Genomic DNA, 21,739 nt, shown 5'->3' with positions numbered 1-21,739 from the left:
GAAGGGGGTTTGGGGGATTGGAAAGGGGTTTGAGGGGGTTTGGAACGGTGTTTAGGGGGTTTTGAATGGGGTTTGGGGGATTCAAACGGGGTTTTGGGGCCTTCCAAGTCATTTTGTGAGCGGCTCTGGGGGTTTGGGGGAGCTCTGGAGGGGTCTCAGGGGGATTTGGGGTCCCGCTGTCCCCCCAGAGCGAGATCAGGGCCATCTCTGTGAACCAGTGGGGGTCCCAGCTGGGGCTGAGCGTGCTGGGCAAGCTGAGCCAGCTCTACTGCTCCTTGGTGTGGGAGAGCACCGTGCTGCTGTCCCTCTGCACCCCAAACAGGTACTGGGGGCACTGGGAGGCACTGGGGGGGCACTGGGGGGCACTGGGGGGGCACTGGGGGGCACTGGGGGGCACTGGGGGGGCACTGGGGGAGCACTGGGGGGCACTGGGGGGGCACTGGGGGGCACTGGGAGCACTGGGGGGCACTGGGGGCACTGGGGGGCACTGGGGGCACTGGGATGGACTGGGGGGCACTGGGGGGCACTGGGGGGCACTGGGGGCACTGGGGGGCACTGGGGGCACTGGGATGGCAGCGGGGGGCACTGGGGGGGCACTGGGAGGGCACTGGGGGCACTGGGAGGGCACTGGGGGGCACTGGGAGCACTGGGGGCACTGGGGGGGCACTGGGATGGCAGCGGGGGGCACTGGGGGGGCACTGGGGGGGCACTGGGGGGGCACTGGGGAGCACTGGGATGGCAGCGGGGGGCTCAGCGGCGGGCAGGAGGTGCCCCCAGCCCCCCCAGCCCCCCCAGCCCTGTGCCCCCCGTGCCCCCCAGCCTCCCCCCGGGCTGTGAGTTCGGCCAGGCCGACATGCAGAAACTCGTGCCCAAGGAGGAGAAAACGGCCCCCAGCCCCCCCCAGGGCGGCCGCAGGCCAGGTACGGCTGGGGAGGGGCTGGGGGGGCTCGGGGGGCTTCATGTGGGGGCTGGGGGGGCTCGGGGGGCTTCATGTGGGGGCTGGGGGGGCTCGGGGGGGCTTCATGTGGGGGCTGAGGGGGCTCTATGGGGATTTTATTGGGGTCTGGGGGGGCTCTATGGGGGTTTTGGAGGAGTTGGGGGGGTGGGTTTCTGTGGGTTAGGGTCAGTTTTGGGGGGGGTCTCTGGGTTAGGGTCGGTTTTGGGGGGGTCTCTGGGTTAGGGTCAGTTTTGAGGGGGGTCTCTGGGTTAAGGTCAGTTTTGGGGGGGGTCTCTGGGTTAGGGTCAGTTTTGAGGGGGGTCTCTGGGTTAAGGTCAGTTTTGGGGGGGGTCTCTGGGTTAGGGTCAGTTTTGGGGGAGTCCCTGGGTTAGGGTCAGTTTTGGGGGGGGTCCCTGTGGGTTAGGGTCGGTTTTGGGGGGGGTCTCTGGGTTAAGCTCGGTTTTGGGGGGGTCTCTGGGTTAAGCTCGGTTTTGGGGGGGTCCCTGTGGGTTAGGGTCAGTTTTGGGGGGGTCTCTGGGTTAAGCTCGGTTTTGGGGGGGTCCCTGTGGGTTAGGGTCAGTTTTGGGGGGGTCTCTGGGTTAAGCTCGGTTTTGGGGGGTCTCTGGGTTAAGCTCGGTTTTGGGGGGGTCCCTGTGGGTTAAGCTCGGTTTTGGGGGGTCTCTGGGGGTCTCTCACCCCCGTCCCCCCCAGAGGCCGAGGCGGAGGGCGCGGGCCCCGCGGGGGGGGCGGGGGGCAGCGACCCCCCCCCGGCGCAGGGGCTGCTGGAGGGGATGGGGCTGGAGGGGGAGCCCCTGGCCCCGATGGAGACGGACGAGCCCAGCGGGAGCGACCCCAAAGCCAAGGCCAAGATCACCCCGGCCATGGCCGCCCGCATCAAACAGATCAAACCCCTGCTCTCGGGTGAGGAGGGGCCCCAAAACGGGCTGGGGGACCCCGAAACGGGCTGGGGGACCCCAAAACGGGCTGGGGGACCCCAAAACGGGCTGGGGGACCCCGAAACGGGCTGGGGGGACCCCGGAACGGGCTGGGGGACCCCGGAACGGGCTGGGGGACCCCGAAATGGGATGGGGGAACCCAAAAAACGGGCTGGGGGACCCTGAAAGGGGATGGGGACCCCAAAACGGGCTGGGGGGACCCCAAAACCGAGCCCCAGAATGGGCTGGGGGACCCCAAAATGGGCTGGGGGACCCCAAAACGGAGCCCCAAAACCCCTGGGGGAGGGGGGATCCTCAGGGGGGTTCTGAGGGGGCGGCAGCCCCCAAAAGGTGAAGGCAGAGCCCGGAGTTTGGGGTGACTGCAACGGGGGGAGGTGGATTTGGGGTCCTCAGGGGGGGTTTCAGGGCTGGGGAGGGTCCCCACCCCGGGGGTCTCACCCCTGTCCCCTGAGGTCTCCTGGTGTTCCCTCTGGGATCTCACTGCGTCCCCCCCATGTCCCCCCCATGTCCCCCCATGTCCCTGGTGTCCCCCCCATGTCCCCCCATGTCCCTGGTGTCCCCTCCATGTCCCCCCTGGTGTCCCCACCATGTCCCTGGTGTCCTCCCCATGTCCCCCAATCTCTCACCATGTCCCCCCCGTGTCCCCCCATGTCCCCTGGTGTGCCCCCCGTGTTCCCCCATGTTCCCCCCATGTCCCCCCATGTCCCCCCGTGTCCCACCATGTCCCCTGGTGTTCCCCCGTGTCCCCCCCATGTCCCCCTGTGTCCCCCCCATGTCCCCCCGTGTCCCCCCCATGTCCCCTGGTGTCCCCCCCCGTGTCCCCCCCATGTCCCCCCGTGTCCCTGGTGTCCCCCTCATGTTCCCCCCGGTGTCCCCCCCGTGTCCCCGCAGCCTCGTCGCGGCTGGGCCGGGCTCTGGCCGAGCTCTTTGGGCTGCTGGTGAAGCTGTGCGTGGGCTCCCCGGTGCGGCAGCGCCGCAGTCACCACGCGGCCGCCGCCGCCCCCGCGCCCACCGCGGCCGCCCGCGCCACGGCCTCGGCGCTCACCCGCCTGCTGACCAAGGGGCTGAGCTGGCAACCCCCGCCCTACACCCCAACACCGCGGTTCCGGTCAGCGCGGGGACACCGCGGGGACACGCGGGGGGAATGGGACTGGGATGGGATGGGAATGGGATTGGGGGAATGGGATTGGGAACGGGATTGGGATGGGATTGGGGATGGGGACGGGATTGGGGGAATGGGGATGGGATGGGATGGAATGGGATTGGGGATGGGATTGGGGATGGAATGGGAACGGGGACGGGATTGGGAACGGGATTGGGAATGGGAATGGGGACGAGATTGGGATGGGATGGAATGGGAATGGGATTGGGATGGGATTGGGGATGGGGATGGGATTGAGAACAAGAACAGGAACAGGAATGGGATTGGGAATGGGATGGGAACGGGGGTGGGATTGGGAACGGGGATGGGAACAGCAACAGAGATGGGAACGGATGGGAACCAGGATTGGGATGGGATTGGGGCTGGGAATGGGAATGGGAACAGGGCAGGGTTTGGGAGTGGGGAGGGGCTGGGAATGGGGTGGGCTTGGGGACAGGAGGGGAGGGGACAGGGACAGGGGAGGGTCTGGGACCTGCAGGAGCCGGAGCCTGGGCAGGGAGAGTGGCTGTGCCCGGTGCTGTGACCACGGGCAGTGCCCGGTCCCGGTTCCGGTTGCGGTGCCGGTTCCGGTTGCGGTGCCGGTGCCAGTTCTGGTCCCGGTGCTGGTTCTGGTCCCGGTCCCAGTGCCGGTGCCGGTGCCGGTTCTGGTCCCGGTGCCAGTTCTGGTTGCGGTGCCGGTGCCGGTTCTGGTCCCGGTGCCGGTTGCGGTGCCGCGGGCGCTGAGCTCCCCCCGTGCCCCCCAGGCTGACGTTCTTCATCTGCTCGGTGGGCTTCACGTCCCCCATGCTGTTCGACGAGCGCAAGTTCCCCTATCACCTGATGCTGCAGAAATTCCTCTGCTCCGGCGGCCACAACGCCCTCTTCGAGTGAGCTGGACACTGGACACAGACTGGACAGGGACTGGACACTGGACACAGACATGGACACTGGACATGGACACGGACTGGACACTGGACACGGACTGGACACTGGACACTGGACACTGGACACGGACTGGACACTGGACACGGACTGGACACTGGACACTGGACACGGACTGGACACTGGACACGGACTGGACACTGGACACTGGACACTGGACACGGACTGGACACTGGACATGGACTGGACACTGGACACGGACTGGACACTGGACACGGACTGGACACTGGACACAGACTGGACACTGGACACGGACACGGACACAGACATGGACATGAACACTAAACATGGACACTGGACACTGGACAGGGACACTGACCACAAACATGGACATGAACACTAAACACGGACACTGACCACGGACACTGACCACAGACATGGACACTGGACGTGGACACTGGACAGGGACACTGGACAGGGACACTGGACACAGACACTGGACACTGGCTGGACGCTGCCACCTCCAGCTCCCCTCCTGTGGGTGGGGGGATGCTGCTCCCCTGACCTCAGGGTCCCTCCCCACACCCCAAATCCCCCCCAGACCCCAAATCCCCCCCCAGACCCTTTAACCCCTCACCCCCCACACCCCAAATCCCCCCCAGACCCTTTAACCCCTCACTCCCCAGACCCCAAATCCCCCCCAGACCCTTTAACCCCTCACCCCCCAGACCCCAAATCCCCCCCAGCCCCTTTAACCCCTCACTCCCCAGACCCCGGGGTCCCTCCCAACACCCCCAACCCTCTCCCCCTTCCAGGACCTTTAACTGGGCGCTGTCCATGGGGGGCAAGGTGCCGGTGGGGGAGGGCCTGGAGCACCCCGACCTCCCCGACGGCACCGGCGAGTTCCTGGACGCGTGGCTGATGCTGGTGGAGAAGATGGTGAACCCCAGCACGGTGCTGGAGTCGCCCCACGCGCTCCCCGCCAAGGGACCCCCGCACGGACACCCCCCCTTCAGCGCCCTGCGCTTCCTCGTGGTCACCCAGAAGGTGGGGAGGGGGAAACGGGGGGGGATGGGGGATTAGTGGGGATGGGGGGGATTGGGATTGGGATTGGGAATGGGAATTGGGGGTGGGGGAAATTGGGAATTGGGAGGGAATTGGGAATTGGGGATGGGGGAAATTGGGAATTGGGGGGAATTGGGAATTGGGGATGGGGGAAATTGGGAATTGGGGGGAATTGGGAATTGGGGATGGGGGATTGGGAATTGGGAGGAACTGGGAATTGGGGATTGGAGGAAATGGGGAATTGGGGGGGAAGTTTGGGATTGGGAATTGAGAGAGAAACGGGGTTCAGGGCAGCACAGGGGGGATTTGGGGGGCACAGGGAGGAAGGATTTCAGGGCATGGAGAGAATTTGAGCATCGAGGAATTGGGGGTCACAGAGGTGATTTGGGTTTTCAGAGATTTGGGGGCACAGAGGGGGTTTGGGGTGCCCAGAGCAGCCACTCACCGTGTCCCCACCTGTGTCCCCTCCGTGTCCCCCCCATGTCTCTCCATGTTCCCCCCATGTCCCCCCCATATCCTCCTCATGTTCCCCCATGTCCCCACCGTGTCCCCCATGTCCCCCATGTCCCCCCCATATCCCCCCCATGTCCTCCCCATGTCCCACTCATGTCCCCCCATCTCCCCCCCGTCCCCCCGTGTCCCCCCATATCCTCTCCATGTCCCCCCCGTGTCCCCCCCATGTCTCTCCGTGTCCCCCCGTGTCCCCCCATATCCCCCCCATGTCCCCCCCATATCCTCCACATGTCCCCCCATGTCCCCCCGTGTCTCTCCATGTCCCCCCCGTGTCCCCCGTGTCCCTTCACGTCCCCCCCATATCCCCCCATATCCCCCTGTGTCCCCCATATCCCCCCGTGTCCCCCCCATATCCTCCCCGTGTCCCCCCCCGTGTCCCCCCCATGTCCCCCGTGTCCCCCCCCGTGTCCCCCGTGTCCCTTCACCTCCCCCCCGTGTCCCCCCCCATGTCCCCCGTGTCCCCCCCGTGTCCCCCGCAGGCGGCGTTCGCCTGCATCAAGCAGCTGTGGCAGCGGCGGCCGCTGAAGGTGTACGGGGGCCGCATGGCCGAGTCCATGCTGGCCATCCTGTGCCACATCCTGCGCGCGGAGCCGCTGCTGCGCGAGCGCCTGGGCCGGGAGCGCGAGGGGGCCGCGCCCGACGAGCCCGGGGGGGACGAGAGCGGCGCCCGCAGGGAGCCCCACGTCAACCAACAGCAGCTGCAGCAGGTGTGGGGGGCAAAAAGTGGGGGTGGGGGGCAAAAAGTGGGGGGTGGGGGGCAATAAACGGGGGTGGGGGGCAAAAAATGGGGGGTGGGGGCAGGAAATGAGGTGTGGGGGGCAAAAAGTGGGGCTTGGGGGGCAAAAAATGGGGGGTGGGGGCAGGAAATGAGGTGTGGGGGGCAAAAAGTGGGGCTTGGGGGGCAAAAAGTGGGGGGTGGGGGGCAATAAATGGGGTGTGGGGGTGGGAAATGGGGGGTGGGGGACAGAAAATGGGGTTGGGAGGTTCAGAGCTGGGGGGCGAGACAGGAAAATGGGGGTGGGAGATCAAATCACACCTTGGGGTGTCAAAATTCCTCGTTGGGAGCCCAAAGTGGGCGCTGGGACCCCCAAACTTTATCCTTGGGACCCCAACTCATTCCTGGGATGCCAAACTTCATCTTTGGGACCCCCCAAACTCCTCTGTGAGCCCCCCAACCCCTCGTGGTGCCCCCCAAACTCCTCTGTGTGCCCCCCAACCCCTCGTGGTGCCCCCCCAACCCCTCGTGGTGCCCCCCAAACCCCTCGTGGTGCCCCCCAAACCCCTCCCTGTGCCCCCCAAGCCCCTCGTGGTGCCCCCCAAGCCCCTCCCCGTGCCCCCCAAACCCCTCGTGGTGCCCCCCAAGCCTGACCCCTGTGCCCCCAGCTGATGGACATGGGTTTCTCCCGGGAACACGCCATGGAGGCGCTGCTCAACACCAACACCATGGAGCAGGCCACGGAATATCTGCTGACCCACCCACCGCCCCTGATGGGGGGCTCTGCACGGGTCAGTGGGGCTGGGGGGCACGGGCAGGGGGCTGGGGGCACACGGGGAGGGGTCTGGGGGGCACGGGGAGGGGGCTGGGGGCACACGGGGAGGGGTCTGGGGGGCTCAGCAGAGGTGAGTGAGGGGTTGGGGACATGAGGAGGGGGAAATGGAGGGGTTTTGGGGGGATCCTGAAGGGTTTTAGGGGGTCCTGAGTGGTTCAGGGAGGGTTCCTGGTGGGTTTTGGGGGGTTTGGGGGCGGTTTTGGGGGTCCCCGCAGCCCCTGACGCTGCCCCCCCAGGACCTGAGCATGTCTGAGGAGGATCAGATGATGAGAGCCATCGCCATGTCCCTGGGCCAGGACATCCCCATGGAGCAGCGCGCCGAGTCCCCGGAGGTGGGACCCCAAACCCCCATTTCCCACCCCAAATCCTTCATTTCCCACCCCAAACCCCCATTTCCCACCCCAAACCCCCATTTCCCACCCCAAACCCCCATTTCCCACCCCAAACCCCCATTTCCCACCCCAAACCCCCATTTCCCACCCCAAACCCCCATTTCCCACCCCAAACCCCCATTTCCCACCCCAAACCCCTCATTTCCCACCCCAAACCCCTCATTTCCCACCCCAAACCCTCATTTCCCACCCCAAACCCCTCATTTCCCACCCCAAACCCCTCATTTCCCACCCCAAACCCCTCATTTCCCACCCCAAACCCTCATTTCCCACCCCAAATCTTTTTTCTATCCCAAATCCTCATTTCTCCCCCGTTTCTCCCGTTTCTCCCCCCTTTTTCCCCATTTCTCCCCCGTTTCCCCCATTTCCCCATTTCCCCCATTTTTCCCATTTCTCCCCCATGTCCCCCATTTCCCCCACGTCCCCCATTTCTCCCCATTTCTCCCCATTTCCCCATCTCCCTGTTCCCCCATTTCCCCATTCCCCATTTCCCATTTCCCCATTCCCCATTTCCCATTTCCCCATCCCCCCGTGTCCCCCATTTCTCCCCATTTCCTGATTTCCCATTTCCCCATTTCCCATTTCCCATTTCCCCATTCCCCATTCCCCCCATTCCCCATTTCCCATTTCCCCATCTCCCCTTTCCCCCTCTCCCCGCTCCCCCCATGTCCCCCCGTGTCCCCCGTGTCCCCCGTGTCCCCCATTCCCCCCTTTCCCCATCTCCCTGTGTCCCGCCCGTGTCCCCCCATTTCCCCTTTCCCCATCTCCCCTTTCCCCATCTCCCCGTGTCCCCCCGTGTCCCCCATTCCCCCGTGTCCCCCCGTGTCCCCCCGTGTCCCCCCGTGTCCCCCCCCGTCCCCCGTTCCCCTTTCCCCGCGTGGCAGGAGGCGGCGTGCCGGAAGGAGGAGGAGGAGCGGCGGGCGCGGGAGCGGCAGGAGGAGGAGGAGGCCAAGTGCCTGGAGAAGTTTGAGGGGGCCGAGCCGCTGGAGGCGGCGGAGCTGGGGGCGTTCACGGACTCGATGCTGCCGGGCTGCTCGCAGCTGCTGGACGAGCTGCCGGACACGGTGTACCGCGTCTGCGACCTGCTGATGACGGCCGTGCGCCGCAACGGGCCCGCCTACCGGGACAGCGTGCTCAAACAGGTGGTGCAGCAGGTACGGAGCTCTGGGACCCCCAAACACACCCTGATCCACCCCAAACCCACCCTGATCCACCCCAAACCTGCCCCAAACACACCCTGGGACCCCCGAACCCACCCCAAACCCACCGTGTGCCGCAACGGGCCCGCCTACCGGGACAGCGTGCTCAAACAGGTGGTGCAGCAGGTACGGAGCTCTGGGACCCCCAAACACACCCTGAACCTGCCCTGGGACCCCCAAACCCACCCCAAACACACCCTGATCCTGCCCCAAACCCGCCCCAAACCCACCGTGCGCCGCAACGGGCCCGCCTACCGGGATTCGGTGCTCAAACAGGTGGTGCAGCAGGTACGGACCCCAAAACACACCCTGATCCACCCCAAACCCACCCTGATCCACCCCAAACCCACCCCAAACCCATCCTGATCCTGCCCCAAACCCACCCCAAACCCACCGTGCGCCGCAACGGGCCCGCCTACCGGGACAGCGTGCTCAAACAGGTGGTGCAGCAGGTACGGACCCCAAACACACCCTGATCCACCCCAAACCCGCCCCAAACCCATCCTGGGACCCCCAAACCTGCCCCAAACCCATCCTGGGACCCCCAAACCTGCCCCAAACCCATCCTGGGACCCCCAAACCTGCCCCAAACCTGCCCTGAGCTCACCCCAAACCCACCCTGGAACCACCTAAACCGCCAGGTGTGCGAGGTATCCCCCTGACCCCACACTGACCCCTGACCCCACACTGACCCCACACTGACCCCTGACCCCACACTGACCCCTGACCCCACACTGACCCCTGACCCCACACTGACCCCACACTGACCCCACTGACCCCTGACCCCTGACCCCAGGTGTGGGAGGCCGCGGACGTGCTGATCAAGGCGGCCGTGCCATTGACCCCACACTGACCCCTGACCCCACACTGACCCCTGACCCCACACTGACCCCTGACCCCACACTGACCCCTGACCCCAGGTGTGGGAGGCCGCGGACGTGCTGATCAAGGCGGCCGTGCCGCTGACCACCAGCGACACCAAGACGGTCTCGGAGTGGATCAGCCAAATGGCCACCCTGCCCCAGGCCTCCAACCTGGCCACGCGCATCCTGCTGCTCACCCTGCTCTTCGAGGTGCCCCGAACGGGGGGACCCCAAAACCTGGGGGGGAGCCAAAACCCAGGGGGGGACCCCAAAACTCAGGGGGGGACACAAAACCTGGGGGGACCCCAAAACTCAGGGGGAACGCCCCAGGCTCACGGGGCCTCGCGTCCCTCACGAGATACATGGGGTGGTTTCCAGAGGCGGCTCCTTTCCCAAAACTCCCGAGCTTTGGGGTTGTTTTGGGGTGTTTTGGGGTGTTTGGGGTTGTTTTGGGGTGTTTGGGGTGTGTTTTGGGCTGTTTTGGGGTTGTTTCGGGGTGTTTTGGGGTGTTTGGGATGTGTTTTGGGGTGTTTTGGGGTGTTTGGGGCTGTTTTGGGGTTGTTTTGGGGTGTTTCAGGGTGTTTCGGGGTGTTTTGGGGTGTTTGGGATGTGTTTCGGGGTACCCCAGGAGCTGCCCCGTGTCCTCGTGCTGTTTCGGGGCTGTTCCCGTGGCCGTTCCGGGGGCGTTTCTGGCCGTTTCTCTCGGGGTTTTCGGGCGTGTCTGGGGTGTTTTTTTTGGGGTGCTGATGTTTTTGGGGTGCCCCCCCAGGAGCTGAAGCTGCCCTGTGCCCGCGTGGTGGAGTCGAGCTGCGTGCTGGACGTGCTGATCAAGCTGCTGGAGGTGGTGCAGCCCTGCCTGCAGGCGGCCAAGGAGCACAAGGAGGTGCAGACCCCCAAGTAAGGACCGACCCCTCCCAGACCCCCTCCCCAAAAACCCCCCGAGGACGCTCTCACAGCTCTTCTGTGCCCCCCAAAACCCAGGTGGATCACCCCCGTGCTGCTGCTGATCGATTTCTATGAGAAGACGGCCGTGTCCTCCAAGCGCCGCGCGCAGATGAACAAGGTGGGGGGATTTGGGGGGGATTTGGAGGGGTTTGTGGGGGATTTGGGGGGTTTGGGGGGGATTTGGGGGGGTTTGAGGGGGATTTGGGGGGTTTGGGGGGCTCCTGAGGACACACAACGGGGCTGGAGCAGCCAGGGGGGCACAGGGGGGGACACTGGGTGTCCCTGGGATGGGGACGGTGACCTCGCCCACCCCACCCGGCCCGGGCGGGGTCTGTGGGGCAGGTTTGGGGGTCCCAGGGGGGCTCCAGGCCGCTGACCCCCCCTCCCCACGGGCCCCCCCAGTACCTGCAGGCCACGGGCAACAACTGGCGCTGGTTCGACGACCGCTCGGGCCGGTGGTGCAGCTACAGCGCCAGCAACAACAGCACCATCGACGCCGCCTGGAGAGCCGGAGAGCCCAGCGTGCGCTTCACGGCCGGGCGGCGCCGCTACACCGTGCAGTTCACCACCATGGTGCAGGTGTGGGGCTGGGGGTGCTGCTGTGGGGCTGGGGGGGCTGCTGTGGGGCTGGGCTGGGGCTGGGGACACACCGCTACACCGTGCAGTTCACCACCATGGTGCAGGTGTGGGGCTGGGGGTGCAGGTGTGGGGCTGGGGGTGCTGCTGTGGGGCTGGGGACACACAGCTACACCGTGCAGTTCACCACCATGGTGCAGGTGTGGGGCTGGGGGCACTGCTGTGGGGCTGGGGGTGCTGCTGTGGGGCACAGGGACACGCCGCTACACCATGCAGTTCACCACCATGGTGCAGGTGTGGGGCTGGGGGCTCTGCTGTGGGGCTGGGGGTGCAGGTGTGGGGCTGGGGGCGCTGCTGTGGGGCACAGGGACACTGCTGTGGGGCTGGGCTGGGGCTGGGGACACACCGCTACACCGTGCAGTTCACCACCATGGTGCAGGTGTGGGGCTGGGCTGGGGCTGCTGTGGGGCTGGGGACACTGCCATGGGGCTGGGGGCACTGCTATGGGGCTGGGGGTGCTGCTATGGGGCTGGGGGTGCTGCTGTGGGGCTGGGGGCGCTGCTGTGGGGCTGGGGGTGCTGCTGTGGGGCACAGGGACACTGCCATGGGGCTGGGGGCATTGCCATGGGGCTGGGGACACTGCCCGGGGTGTGGGGTCACCCCCCCCAGGGTCACCCCCTGCCGGGGACACCCCACTGCTGTCACCTCCCCACAGCAGGGGAGGGGTCCCGGTGTCCCCCCTGGTGTGACCCACCCCGCCATGACCCCTGTGACCCCTGGTGTGACCCCCCTGTGACCTGTGACCCCCCCGTGCCCCCCAGGTGAACGAGGAGACCGGGAACCGGCGCCCGGTGATGCTGACGCTGCTGAGACCCCCCCGGGCCGGGAAGGGCCGCGAGGAGGGGGGGGCCGAGGAGCCCGAGGGGAAGGGCAAGGACGAGACCCCCGGTATGGGGGTGGGGAGGGGGCTGAAAGGTTATGGGGGGGGTGAGGGGTGTGAGAGGCCTTGGGGGGGTCAGAGTGGCCATGGGGGGGTCACAAGGGGGTCATGGGGGGGTCACAAGGGTCACAGGGGGGTCAGAGGGGTCATGGAGGGGTCACGGGGGGTCAGAGGGGTCACAGGGGGGTTAGAAGGGTCACAGAGGGGTCAGAGTGACCACTGGGGGCTCAGAGGGGTCATGAGGGGGCTCCGAGTGACCACAGGGGGCTCTGAGTGGCCATTGGGGGCTCCGAGTGACCACAGAGGGGTTAGGGGGGGTCAGAGTGACCATTGTGAGCTCGTAGCATCCCCAGGACTCCCCAACACCCCCCACCCACCCCCAACCCCTCTCCTCACCCCTCTCCCCCCCCCCCCACAGCTCCAGACCCCCCCTCCACCGACGAAGACCCCCCCTCCAGCGCCGCCCCCGCCGCCCCCTGCCCGTCCCCTCCCGGGCCGGCCCCCGAGGAGGCTGCGGACGAGGCGGAGGCTCCGGTGCGGGGGCTGGCGGAGGAGGCGGTGCCGGCGGTGCTGCGCGCCTGCGTCAGCATGCTGGGGGTGCCGGTGGACCCCGACACGCTGCACGCCACGCTGCGCCTGTGCCTGCGCCTGACGCGGCAGCACAAGCACGCGCTGCTGTTCGCCGAGCTGCGCTCCACCCGCACCATCCTGGCGCTCACCCAGAGCTCCGGCTTCACCGGCTTCACCCCGCTCGTCACCCTCCTCTTCCGACACATCATCGAGGACCCCTGCACGCTGCGCCACACCATGGAGAAGGTGGGGAGGGGGCTGGGGGGGCTGGGGAGAGGGAAATTGGGGGGCTTGGGGGGCTGGGGGTGTGGGGAGGGGGGAGTTTGGGGGGCTGGGGGGGCTTGGGGGTGTGGGGAGGGGGGAGTTTGGGGGGCTGGGGGTGTGGGGAGGGGGGAATTGGGGGGCTTGGGGGGCTGGGGGTGTGGCGTCCCCAGTGTCCCCACACTGTCCCCACGGTGTCCCCAGTGTCCCCAGTGTCCCCACGGTGTCCCCAGTGTCCCCACAGTGTCCCTATGGCGTCCCCAGTGTCCCCACGGTGTCCCCCCGCTGTCCCCACGGTGTCCCCAGTGTCCCCATGGTGTCCCCAGTGTCCCCACACTGTCCCCACGGTGTCCCCCCGCTGTCCCCATGGTGTCCCCAGTGTCCCCACGGTGTCCCCCCACTGTCCCCAGTGTCCCCATGGTGTCCCCAGTGTCCCCACACTGTCCCCACGGTGTCCCCAGTGTCCCCATGGCATCCCCAGTGTCCCCACACTGTCCCCATGGCATCCCCAGTGTCCCCAGTGTCCCCACGGTGTCCCCAGTGTCCCCACAGTGTCCCCATGGCATCCCCAGTGTCCCCACACTGTCCCCACGGTGTCCCCCCGCTGTCCCCACGGCAGGTGGTGCGCTCGGCGGCCACGAGCGGGGCGGGCAGCACCACGTCCGGGGTGGTCTCGGGCAGCCTGGGGTCCCGCGAGGTGAATTACATCCTGCGCGTGCTGGGCCCCGCCGCCTGCCGCAGCCCCCACGTCTTCACCGAGGTGGCCACGGGCTGCATCCGCATCGCCCTCCCGGCGCCCCGCGGCTCCGGCACCGGTGAGCCACCCCGGGGTCTGGGGGCTTCTGCAGGGGGGGGGCTCGGTACCTGGGACCCACCCTGGGGTCTGGGGGCTTCTGCAGGGGGGGCTCGGTACCTGCAGCCCTGGAACCCACCCTGGGGTCTGGGGGGTCCTGGGTCGGGGGGGGGCTCAGTACCTGGAACCCACCCTGGGGTCTGGGGGCTTCTGCAGGGGGGGGCTCGGTACCTGGGACCCACCCTGGGGTCTGGGGGCTTCTGCAGGGGGGGCTCGGTACCTGGGACCCACCCTGGGGTCTGGGGGCTTCTGCAAGGGGGTCTCGGTACCTGGAACCCACCCATGGGGTCTGGGGGCTTCTGCAAGGGGGTCTCGGTACCTGGAACCCACCCATGGGGTCTGGGGGCTTCTGCAAGGGGGGGCTCGGTACCTGCAGCCCTGGGACCCACCCTGGGGTCTGGGGGGTCCTGGGTCGGGGGTGGCTCAGTACCTGGAACCCACCCTGGGGTCTGGGGGCTTCTGCAGGGGGGGCTCGGTACCTGGAACCCACCCTGGGATCTAGGGGGGGGTCCTGAGGGACATGGGGGGATCCTGGGGGTCCCTGGCACCCGTAATGGGGTCCTGGAAGGGATCCTGGAGTGTCGCTGTCCCCAAATTGGGGTCCCAGGGCAGAACAGGGGTCCCGGGGGTCTCTCAGGATGGGGTCCCCAGAGGTCCAACCCCCCCAAACCGCGGTCCCGTCTCATCCTCATCCCCTCCACGTGGCTCCCCCCCCCGAGGAGCCCCCCCAAACCCCCTGAGCCCCCAATTTCCCCCCTCCCCGCGCCAGCCTCCGACGACGAGTTCGAGAACCTGCGGATCAAGGGTCCCAACGCGGTGCAGCTGGTGAAGACCACCCCGGCCAAGGCGGCCGCGCTGCCGCCCATCCCCGAGCCCATCCGCGACGTCATCTACGACATGCTCAACGCCCTGGCCGCCTACCACGCCCCCGACGAGGGTACCCGCCCGGGGGGCTCCGGGGACCCCCGGGGAGGGGCGGGGGTTGGGATTGGGGGTGTCCTGTGCCATGTCCTGGGGCTCTGATGTGGATTTGGGGGGCTCAGGGGACCCCCAGGGAGGGTTGGGGTGCAGGGGGAGGAGTGGGGAGCGCATGGAGCTGGAATTTGGGGTGTCCTGTGCCATGTCCTGGGGCTCTGATGTGGATTTGGGGGACTCAGGGGGACCCCCAGGGATGGTGCAGACACCCCCAAGGAGGTCTGGGGGGTTGTGGAGAGGGAGGGGGTGAGGATTGGGGTGTACAGGAGGAAATTGGGGTGTCCACACAGGAGATTTGGGGTGTCCACTCAGGGGGATTTGGGGTGTCCACGCTGGGGATTTGGGGTGTCCATCCAGAGGGATTTGGGGTGTCCACGCTGGGGATTTGGGGTGTCCACGCTGGGGATTTGGGGTGTCCATCCAGAGGGATCTGGGGTGTCCATGCAGGGGGATTTGGGGTATCCATGCAGGGGAGTTTGGGGTGTCCATCGAGGGGATCTGGGGGGTCCTGTGCCCCCCGTGACGGCGCTGTCCCCGCAGGTGACAAGGGGGAGCCCAAGGGGGCGGCGCCCAGCGAGGTGAGCCAGCTGCTGTCGGACATCGGTGACGACATGTACCAGCAGTACCGGAGCCTGACGCGCCCGCCCGCCGACTTCGACCCCCCCGCCGGCTTCGCCATCAACGTACGGGGCTGGGGGGGCTGGGGGGGCTGGGGGGGGCTGGGGAGGGGGCTTGGGGGACCTGGGGGGGCTTTGGGGACCTGGGAGCCCCCCCAGGCTCTGATCTCCCCCCGCTCCCCCAGGCTCAGGTTTTCGCTGCTGACGGAGCCGCGGCCGAGACGCCGCCCTCGGGAACCCCCCAGGGAGAAGGTGGCACTGTCCCCTCCGTGTCCCCTCCGTGTCCCCTCCGTGTCCCCTCCGTGTCCCCCCTGTGTCCCCCTGTGTCCCCCCGTGTCCCCCCAACGTCCCTGTGACCCTGATATTCCCAGACCCCTCAACATCTTCTTTGTATTCCCAACCATCCCGATGTCCCCTCCGTGTCCCCAAGGTCCCTGACGCCATCCCCGTGTCCCCGACCCTGGCCCTGGCCCTGTCCCCAGTGTCCCTGACACCATCCCCATGTCCCTGGCCTTGTCCCTGACCCTGTCCCTGACGCCGTCCCCGTGTCCCTGACACCGTCCCCCTGACCCTGACCCTGTGTCCCTGTCCCTGACGCCGTCCCGGTGTCCCCGCAGCGTCCAGCCCCGAGGAGGGCCGCGAGGGGCGCAAGGAGAAGGAGGGGGAGCGCGGGGAGGAGCGGGGCCGGGCGCGCGGCTCCAAGCCCCTGATGCCCACCTCGACCATCCTGCGGCTGCTGGCCGAGCTGGTCCGGTCCTACGTGGGCATCGCCGCCCTGATCGCCAACTACAGCTACAGCGTGGGCCAGTCTGAGCTCATCAAGGAGGTGACACCGCGGGGACGGGGACAGGGATGGGGACAGGGACAGGGGACAGCCACGGGGGACAGGGGTGGGGACAGGGACAAGGGACAGGGGACAGGGTGTGCGGGAAGGGCCAGGCTGAGCTCATCAAGGAGGTGACACCGCGGGGACAGGGACAGGGATGGGGACAAGGTGACAGCCACAGGGGACAGGGATGGGGACAGGGGACAGGGATGGGGACAGGGACAAGGGACAGCCACGGGGGACAGGGATGGGGACAGGGACAAGGGACAGGGGACAGGGACAAGGTGACAGCCACGGGGGACAGGGCCAGAGCAGCCGTGAGCTGTCGGGGTGCACATCGGGGGCTTCTGTCACCCCCTGTGCTTTGGGGTCACCTCATGGGGGGGTGGGGGTCACTTGTCACACCTTGCAGAAGGGTCCCCCCGTGTGACCCCCGTGTGACCCCCGTGTGACCCCTGTGTGACCCCCGTGTGACCCCCGTGTGACCCCCGTGTGACCCCCGTGTCCCCCCAGGACTGCAGCGTGCTGGCCTTTGTCCTGGACCACCTGCTGCCCCACCAGCAGAACGCCGAGGACAAGGACACGCCGGCGCTGGCGCGGCTCTTCCTGGCCAGCCTGGCCGCCGCCGGCAGCGGCACCGACGCGCAGGTGGCCCTGGTCAACGAGGTGAAGGCCGCGCTCGGCCGCGCCCTGGCCATGGCCGAGAGCACCGAGAAACACGCCAGGTGTGGGGACAGCGGGGACAGCCTGGGGACAGTGGGGACACCTGGGGACAGCTGGGGACAGTGGGGACACCTGGGGACAGCAGGGACAGCCTGGGGACAGTGGGGACACCTGGGGACAGCCTGGGGACAGCCTGGGGACAGCTGGGGACACCTGGGGACAGTGGGGACACCTGGGGACAGCGGGGACAGCCTGGGGACAGCGGGGACAGCCTGGGGACAGTGGGGACAGTGGGGACAGCGGGGACAGCCTGGGGACAGCCTGGGGACAGCTGGGGACACCTGGGGACAGCCTGGGGACAGCCTGGGGACAGCGGGGACAATGGGGATACCTGGGGACAGTGGGGACAGCTGGGGACAGTGGAGGGTCACTGCTGAGGCAGCCTCGAGGTGACCGGTGTCCCTCGTCCTCTGTCCCCCACAATGTGACCGGTGTCCTCCCAGAGTGACCAGTGTCCTCCTGGAGTGACCGGTGTCCCCGTCCCCCAGTGACACAAGTGTCCCCAGGAGTGGCACAGGTGTCCCCAGGAGTGACACAGGTGTCCCCAGGAGTGGCACAGGTGTCCCAGGGGTGGCACAGGTGTCCCCAGGGGTGACACAGGTGTCCCCAGGGGTGACACAGGTGTCCCCGCAGGCTCCAGGCCGTCATGTGCATCATCAGCACCATCATGGAGTCGTGTCCGTCCACCTCCAGCTTCTACAGCAGCGCGGCCAAGGCCCCGCACAACGGCATGAACAACATCATCCGCCTGTTCCTCAAGAAGGGGCTGGTCAACGACCTGGCCCGGGTGCCCCACAGCCTCGACCTCTCCAGGTCGGGGCTCTGGGGGTCTCCAGGGGGCCTGGGGGGGTCTCCAGGGGTTTTGGGGGTCTCCAGGGGGCCTGGGGGGTTCTCCAGGGGGTTTGGCAGAGATCTGTTGGGGTCTCCAGGGGTTTTGGGGGGTCTTGGGAGGTCTGTGGTGGGTTGGAGAGCCCTGGTGGGTTTGAGGTCCCTCTGGTTTTTGGGGTTCCTGATGGATTTGAGGTCTCTGATGGGTCTGGGGTCCCTTGTCGGGGTCTGGGGGTCCCTGTCGGGGTCTGGGGGTCCCTGCTGTGTTTGGGGGTCCCTGCTGTGTTTGGGGGTCCCTGCCGGGTCTGGGGGTCCCTGTCGGGTTCTGGGGGTCCCTGCCGGGTCTGGGGGTGCCAGCTGTGTCCCCCCACAGCCCCAACATGGCCAACACGGTGAACGCGGCGCTGAAGCCGCTGGAGACGCTGTCGCGCATCGTGAACCAGCCCAGCGGCATCTTCGGGGCCAAGGGCTCCTCCAGCAAGAGCAAGGCCGAGGGGGCCGGGGGGGCTCGAGAGGCTGGGGCTGCACCCCCCGACGGAGGTACCGCCCTCGGGGTCACCCCAGGGTCACCCCACAGCCCCCTGGGGTCACCCCACAGCCCCCAGTGCCACCCCTGGGTCACCCCACTGCCCACAGGGTCACCCCACTGCCCCCTGTGTCACCCAGTGTCACCCCACAGCCCCCTGGGTCACCCCACAGCCCCCTGGGTCACCCCACAGCCCCCTGGGTCACCCCTGGGACTCCCGGGGTCACCCCAGTGTCACCTCACAGCCCCCTGGGTCACCCCACAGCCCCCTGGGTCACCCCTGGGACCCCCGGGGTCACCCCGGTGTCACCCCACTGCCCCCAGTGTCACCCCACAGCCCCCTGGGTCACCCCAGTGTCACCCCACTGCCCCCAGTGCCACCCCACTGCCCCCAGGGTCACCCCACTGCCCCCTGGGTCACCCCACTGCCCCCAGTGCCACCCCTGGGACCCCCGGGGTCACCCCAGTGTCACCCCACTGCCCCCAGGGTCACCCCACTGCCCCCAGTGTCACCCCACAGCCCCCTGGGTCACCCCACTGCCCCCAGGGTCACCCCACTGCCCCCAGTGTCACCCCACAGCCCCCAGTGCCACCCCTGGGACCCCCGGGGTCACCCCAGTGTCACCCCACTGCCCACAGGGTCACCCCAGTGCCCCCCACCTCCCCCCATCATCCCCCCTTTACCCAGCCCCTCCCCCCAGGGCTCCCCGCCCCCGTCCCCCACCCCCCCTGACCCCGCTGCCCCCCAGGGGACCCCGGGGACCCCGAGCCCCCCGAGGAGGACGCGGAGGCGGCGCAGGCCGAGGCGGCCGACGGGGACATGGACGGCGAGGCCGAGGGGGACACGGTGGTGCTGGCCGGGCAGCCCGAGGGGCTCAGCACGCAGGAGATGCAGGTCAGGGACCCCTCCCCAAATTCCCTGAGACCCCCAAATCCCCCCCCACAGCGCCCCCAGAACCTCCCCCATGTCCCCCCACAGGTGGAGAACGAGCTGGAGGATCTCATCGACGAGCTGCTGGAGCGGGACGGCGCCGACGGCAACAGCACCATCATCGGTGGGGGGCCAGCAGGGACCCCCGGGGCATCGGGGAGACCCCCAGGGGCATCGGGGGGACCCCCAGACCCTCGGGGTGACCCCGGCCGTGTCCCCCTGCCCGCAGTGAGCCGCTCGGGCGAGGACGAGTCGCAGGAGGACGTCCTGATGGACGAGGCCCCGTCCAACCTCAGCCAGGCCTCCACGCTCCAGGCCAACCGCGAAGGTGGGCTCGGGGTTCGGGGGGATTTGGGGGGTCCCGGGGGGGTCTCAGGGCCCTACAGACCCCCTGTGCCCCTCCCCACAGATTCCATGAACATCCTGGACCCCGAGGATGAGGAGGAGCACACGCAGGAGGAAGACAGCAGCGGCAGCAACGAGGACGAGGACGACAGCCAGGACGAGGAGGAGGAGGAGGAGGAGGAGGATGAGGATGATCAGGTGGGGGCTGGGGCCTCCCAAAGCATCGGGGTCCCCCCTAAACCACGGGGTCCTCTCTGTAGCCGTGCCCCTGTTCTGGGGTCAGGAGATGCCGTTTTGGGGTGAAATGCCCCTGTTTTGGGGTCAGGGTGTTTTTTGGGGTCGGGGTGCCCTGTTTTGGGGTCAGGGTGTTTTTTGGGGTGAAATGCCCCTGTTTTGGGGTCAGGGTGTTTTTTGGGGTGAAACGCCCCAGTTCTGGGTCAGGAGATACCGTTTTGGGCCCAAACCCCCCCGATTTGGGGCCCGCTGACCCCCGGCGGGCCCCGGCAGGACGATGAGGAGGGCGAGGAAGGCGAGGAGGAGGAGGATGACGACGATGGCTCCGAGATGGAGCTGGACGAGGATTACCCCGACATGAACGCGTCGCCCCTCGTGCGCTTCGAGCGCTTCGACCGCGACGACGACCTCATCATCGAGTTCGACAACATGTTCTCCAGCCCCAGTACGGCACTGGGGGCACTGGGAGCACTGGGGGGCTCCCTGCGGGATGGGGGGGGAGAAAAACGGGGTGACCCCACCCCGTGTGTCACCTCGGGGGGGTCAGGAAGGGGTCACGCCCTCCCCCCAGTTCTGTCTCCCCCTGGATTTTGGGGGGTCAGGAATTGGGGCACTCCCGGGTTCCCGGTTCCTCCCCTCCCCGTGGTTTTTGGGGGTTGGTTTTTTGGGGCTGGTTTTTGGGGCTGGTTTTTGGGGCTGGTTTTTGGGGCTGGTATTTGGGGCTGGTTTTTGGGGTTGGATTTAGGTTTGGTTTTTGGGGTTGATTTTTGGGGTTGATTTTTTGGGTTGATTTTTGGGGTTGATTTTTGGGGTTGATTTTTTGGGCTGGTTTTTGGGGCTGGTTTTTGGGGTTGGTTTTTGGCGTTGATTTTTTGGGCTGGTTTTTGGGGTTGATTTTTGGGGTTGTTTTTCTCCCCCTCCCCGCGGGTTTTGGGGTGTTTTTCCCCCCCTGACCCCCCCGTTTCCCCGTGCAGCCGACATCCCCCCGTCCCCCGGGAACATCCCTGCCAGCCACCCGCTGCTGGTGCGGCACGCGGAGCACGGGGGGCTGGGGCTGGGGGCCGGCCCGGGGGGGACCCGCCTGGCCCAGGGGCTCGGCCGGAGCCAGCGGACGCTGCGGCAGCTGACGGCCAACGCCGGCCACACCATCCACGTCCACTACCCGGGGGCACGGCAGCCAAACCCCCCCCTCATCCTGCAACGGTGAGTGACCGCTCCGGGCAGCGGCCAGAGCTCATTCGGGGTCACCCAGAGCCCCTTGGGGTCACCCAGAGCTCATTTGGGGTCACCCAGAGCCCCTTGGGGTCACCCAGAGCTCATTCGGGGTCACCCAGAGCTCATTCGGGGTCACCCAGAGCCCCTTGGGGTCATCCAGAGCTCCTCGGGGTCACCCAGAGCTCATTCGGGGTCACCCAGAGCCCCTTGGGGTCACCCAGAGCTCATTTGGGGTCACCCAGAGCCCCTTGGGGTCACCCAGAACCTCTTGGGGTCACCCAGACCCCGGGGGAATCGCCGTCCACTACCTGGGCTTGTGCCACAGCCCCTCCCCGGGGTCCCACAGCCCCAGCCCGGGGGTCTGACACCCCCCTGAGCCCCCCAACACCCCCATTTACCCCCCTGACCCTTCCCCAGGCTCCTGGCCCCTCGACATCCTGCAGCCGAGCAGCAACCTCGCGCTGTGGGGCTGGGGGGGTCCCCAAACACCCCCTGGGGGTCCCCAAACACCCCCTGGGGGTCCCACGGCCCCCCCAAACACCCCCTGGGGGTCCCACGGCCCCCCCAAACACCCCCTGGGGGTCCCACGGCCCCCCCAAACACCTCCAACCCCCCCGCAGGCTCCTGGGCCCCTCGGCAGCCGCCGACATCCTGCAGTTGAGCAGCAGCCTCCCGCTGCAGAGCCGGGGCCGCGCGCGGCTGCTCGTGGGCAACGAGGACGTTCACATCATCGCCCGCTCCGACGACGAGCTGCTGGACGACTTCTTCCACGAGCAGGGCAGCGCGGGCAGCCAGGCAGGCGAGTGGGGGGCACGGGGGGCACGGGGGGATATGGGGGGTCCCACAGCCAGGCAGGCGAGTGGGGGGCACGGGGGG

The 21,739-nt window shown here is 67.6% G+C and overlaps 1 protein-coding gene across 4 annotated transcripts in view; it reads left to right on the top strand.

Annotated features, from left to right (window-relative positions):
• The window catches only part of HUWE1 (HECT, UBA and WWE domain containing E3 ubiquitin protein ligase 1), a 56,909-nt gene that overhangs the window by 16,974 nt on the left and 18,196 nt on the right, over positions 1-21,739 (top strand). For all 4 annotated transcript variants that reach the window (XM_086871152.1, XM_086871150.1, XM_086871151.1 and 1 more), the window contains 31 exons: positions 189-322; positions 820-920; positions 1,649-1,858; positions 2,785-3,001; positions 3,799-3,921; positions 4,732-4,963; positions 5,974-6,201; positions 6,878-7,000; positions 7,281-7,376; positions 8,321-8,590; positions 9,556-9,708; positions 10,268-10,395; positions 10,480-10,561; positions 10,846-11,022; positions 11,841-11,967; positions 12,378-12,775; positions 13,410-13,605; positions 14,413-14,580; positions 15,159-15,301; positions 15,421-15,487; positions 15,853-16,061; positions 16,575-16,786; positions 17,418-17,597; positions 17,986-18,152; positions 18,888-19,033; positions 19,118-19,193; positions 19,299-19,397; positions 19,479-19,612; positions 19,922-20,093; positions 20,623-20,851; positions 21,484-21,662. In XM_086871152.1, coding sequence (XP_086727278.1) covers positions 189-322; positions 820-920; positions 1,649-1,858; positions 2,785-3,001; positions 3,799-3,921; positions 4,732-4,963; positions 5,974-6,201; positions 6,878-7,000; positions 7,281-7,376; positions 8,321-8,590; positions 9,556-9,708; positions 10,268-10,395; positions 10,480-10,561; positions 10,846-11,022; positions 11,841-11,967; positions 12,378-12,775; positions 13,410-13,605; positions 14,413-14,580; positions 15,159-15,301; positions 15,421-15,487; positions 15,853-16,061; positions 16,575-16,786; positions 17,418-17,597; positions 17,986-18,152; positions 18,888-19,033; positions 19,118-19,193; positions 19,299-19,397; positions 19,479-19,612; positions 19,922-20,093; positions 20,623-20,851; positions 21,484-21,662 — 5,176 coding nt within the window. The remainder of the gene's footprint in view (positions 1-188; positions 323-819; positions 921-1,648; positions 1,859-2,784; positions 3,002-3,798; positions 3,922-4,731; positions 4,964-5,973; positions 6,202-6,877; positions 7,001-7,280; positions 7,377-8,320; positions 8,591-9,555; positions 9,709-10,267; positions 10,396-10,479; positions 10,562-10,845; positions 11,023-11,840; positions 11,968-12,377; positions 12,776-13,409; positions 13,606-14,412; positions 14,581-15,158; positions 15,302-15,420; positions 15,488-15,852; positions 16,062-16,574; positions 16,787-17,417; positions 17,598-17,985; positions 18,153-18,887; positions 19,034-19,117; positions 19,194-19,298; positions 19,398-19,478; positions 19,613-19,921; positions 20,094-20,622; positions 20,852-21,483; positions 21,663-21,739) is intronic.

Source organism: Cyanistes caeruleus, chromosome 34, assembly GCF_971803275.1.
Source record: "Cyanistes caeruleus chromosome 34, bCyaCae1.hap1.1, whole genome shotgun sequence".
NCBI classification, from domain to species: Eukaryota; Metazoa; Chordata; class Aves; order Passeriformes; family Paridae; genus Cyanistes; species Cyanistes caeruleus.
The sequence above is the reverse complement of the archived record's forward strand: the minus strand, read 5'-3'. Positions and strand labels throughout refer to the sequence as shown.